The 2,871-nt window shown below is 39.7% G+C and overlaps 1 protein-coding gene across 1 annotated transcript; it reads right to left on the reverse strand.

The window, feature by feature from the left end:
* Positions 1-1,790: 1,790 nt before the first annotated feature.
* Positions 1,791-2,177, reverse strand: LOC143611136 (uncharacterized). Its single transcript, XM_077085423.1, has one exon. The coding sequence runs from the start codon at positions 2,175-2,177 to the stop codon at positions 1,791-1,793; it is 387 nt and encodes a 128-aa protein (XP_076941538.1).
* Between the last annotated feature and the right edge of the window lie 694 nt (positions 2,178-2,871).

Raw genomic sequence — 2,871 nt, forward strand, 5'->3', positions numbered from 1 at the left:
AGGTTCATACTTAGCTTCATTGTTAGTAGCTTGGAAATAACATCTGATTGTCTGGGGTATTATATCCCTCTGTGGTGATTTCAGGATGATTCCTAAGCCTGCCCCTCTGACATTTGAGGCCCCATCAGTAAATAATATCTACTTACCCTTATCCTGGTCTAGTTGTTGAACTTCCCAATTTGTTTCTTGCTAGATATCATTACTGAAATCAGCCACAAAGTCAGCTAAAGCTTGGGATTTATTTGTTGTCCTAGGCTCATAGACTAGATCATAAGCACTCAATTTAGCAAACCACTTAGTCATCATACCAGACATTTTAGGTTTTCTCAAAACATTTTTAATAGGATAATTAGTTTTAACAAAAATACGAGGTGTCTCAAAATATTGTCTTAAATTGGTAGATGCCATAACTAAAGCTAAAATTAACTTCTCTAAATGGGAATACATGGTTTTAGCATTAAGTAGACTTGTACTTACGTAGTAGATAGGGTGTTGTTGTCCTTCGTGATCCTTGACTAGCACAACACTCATCATGTCTCGGGATACCGCCAAATAGAGGAATAATGGTTCACCATCTTCAGGCTTCATGAGCAGGGAGATGATGAAAGATATGCTTTTAAATATTCAAGCGCATTATCATGTCTTTGCCCCCATTCAAGCGTCTTGTTCTTTTTCAGAATATCGTAGAACTCTTTGCACCTTTTAGAGGATCTTGTGATAAAACTATTCAAGGTTGCGATCCTGCTAGTTAACCTCTAGACATCCTTCACGTTGACCGGTGCTTTCAGATCACTATGGCTTTTATATGCTTTAATCCCCCTTTTGGTAACCATGTATCCCAAAAACTTGCATGCCCCCACTCCAAAGTGGCACTTTGAAGGATTCAGCTTCATGTTATACTACCTATCAAGAATGTCAAAGGATTCTCGATTATCCTGGAGGTGATCTCCAGATTTCTTCTATTTCACTACGGTATAATCAATGTAGACATTTGTGGTGTACCCCGGTAACTCTTTGACCATCATGTTAACCAATCTTTTGATAGTTCGCATATGTTTTTTTCAAACCAAAAGGCATGGCAGTGTAACAATATATACCTGTCGAGGTCATGAATGTTGTGTCTTCTTGGTCTAAGGGTTCCATTTAGATCTGCTGGAATCCCGAAAATGCACTTATAAAGCTCAGCATTTTATGCCCAGCGGTGGTATCCACCATGGAGTCTTTATGCGGCAAGGGGAAAGGATATTTGGGATAAGCTTTGTTGAGGTCTATGTAGTCGACACAAACTCTCCACTTTCCATTCTTCTTTGCGCTACCACCACGTTTGCAAGCCATTTTGGGAACTTTACTTCCCTGATCATTCCAGCCTTTCAACTTCCTTTTGGATAATTGCATTTTTTTCTAGAGTGAACTTCCTTCTCTTTTGTTTGATTGGCCAGAGACTTTTATCCAAACCTAATTTGTGAGTAATAATATTTTAAAAAATACCTGTCATGCAATGGTGGAGATTCTGCTTTTCAGAAACTTGATCAGCAGATCTTCAATTTCTTCAGGATGCCCGAAACCTAACAACACTTGATGTCAGAATCCAGATCGTCTAGTAGTATTTATTTGACCTCTTGCTCAGCTGCTTCCAAGACATCAAATGTTTTGTTCTTTGATTTTTATGCTTGAGTTAGTTTAGCTGTTGGTTTCATTGACGAGGCATAACAGTCTTTAGCTTCTTGTTGATAACCTTGAATCTTAACGATCCCCCAATGCGTCAACATCTTAATGCATTCGTGATAGTTCTAGGGTACCGCTTTCATATCATGTATCCAGGGTCTGCCTAAGATAATGTTAGAAGATGTTAATGCATCAATAACACAAAACTTATGGATAGAATTTACTCCTTCAAGGTGAACAGGAAGCTTGATTTCTCCCACAGTATTCTTGGCTTCATCGCTAAATCCCACCAAAACCAAGGATCTCGTTACAATCTCGGATTCTGGAATGCTCATCCTCTTCAGGGTTTCCAGTTGGATGATATTCACCGAACTTTCATTGTCCACTAGGATCATGCGCACAAAAAAATTAGCAACGTATAAGGTTAAAACCAAACCGTCTTGATGAGGATTCTGAATGTCATTATGATCTTCATCATCAAAGAGGACACCGGCTTCCTTGGACAATGTCATTATCTTTGTCGGTCCCTCTTGTTCTAATTTAGCTGCTTTAGCATTCCTTTTAGCTATTGAGTAGGATGTGCCTCATATATGTAATCCTCCCTAAACAAAATTCACAACCCGAGAGCCTGGAGGTGGAGCTTCCGCCCTTTAGGGATCCTGCTCAAGATCCTGGTTTCTGTTTTTCTTTCCCAACAATTCTTTCAAGTGGCTTCTCCTGAGTAAGTAGTTGATTTCCCTCCTTAGGGCAATGTAATCTTCCATCATGTGGCCAAAATCTTCGTGAAACGCACACCACATGGATTTGTCCTTCAAAACAGCGTTTTTCTCATTCTTTCGTGGCCACCTTGCTTTTTCACCTAGATCCTGCATAGCACATATTAAACCAGGATTATCAACAGAGAAACAACAATCATTTAAATTGGTATAAGATTTATCATCCTCATCATCGTCAACTACATTTTCCTTGTCGTTTATGGAATAAGGTTTGGGTCTGTATGGCTTAGATGATGGGGAATCCGACTTCCTGTTCGGGTGGTTATAGTGGTTGAAACTATCCAGCCTTTGCTGAACCAACTCGTCTTCTTCTAGCCTGATGAACCTTAGGGCCCTATTCCTCGCCTCGTCCAGATTCCTGCAAGGATTCATAACAAGATCCTTGTAGAAAAGATTGTCTTTCTTGAGCCTCATATTGAAAGCTTGCACC

Source organism: Bidens hawaiensis, unplaced genomic scaffold, assembly GCF_021521415.1.
Source record: "Bidens hawaiensis isolate Kalapana, Puna unplaced genomic scaffold, B.hawaiensis_p1.1 tig00029614_1, whole genome shotgun sequence".
Lineage (NCBI taxonomy): Eukaryota > Viridiplantae > Streptophyta > Magnoliopsida > Asterales > Asteraceae > Bidens > Bidens hawaiensis.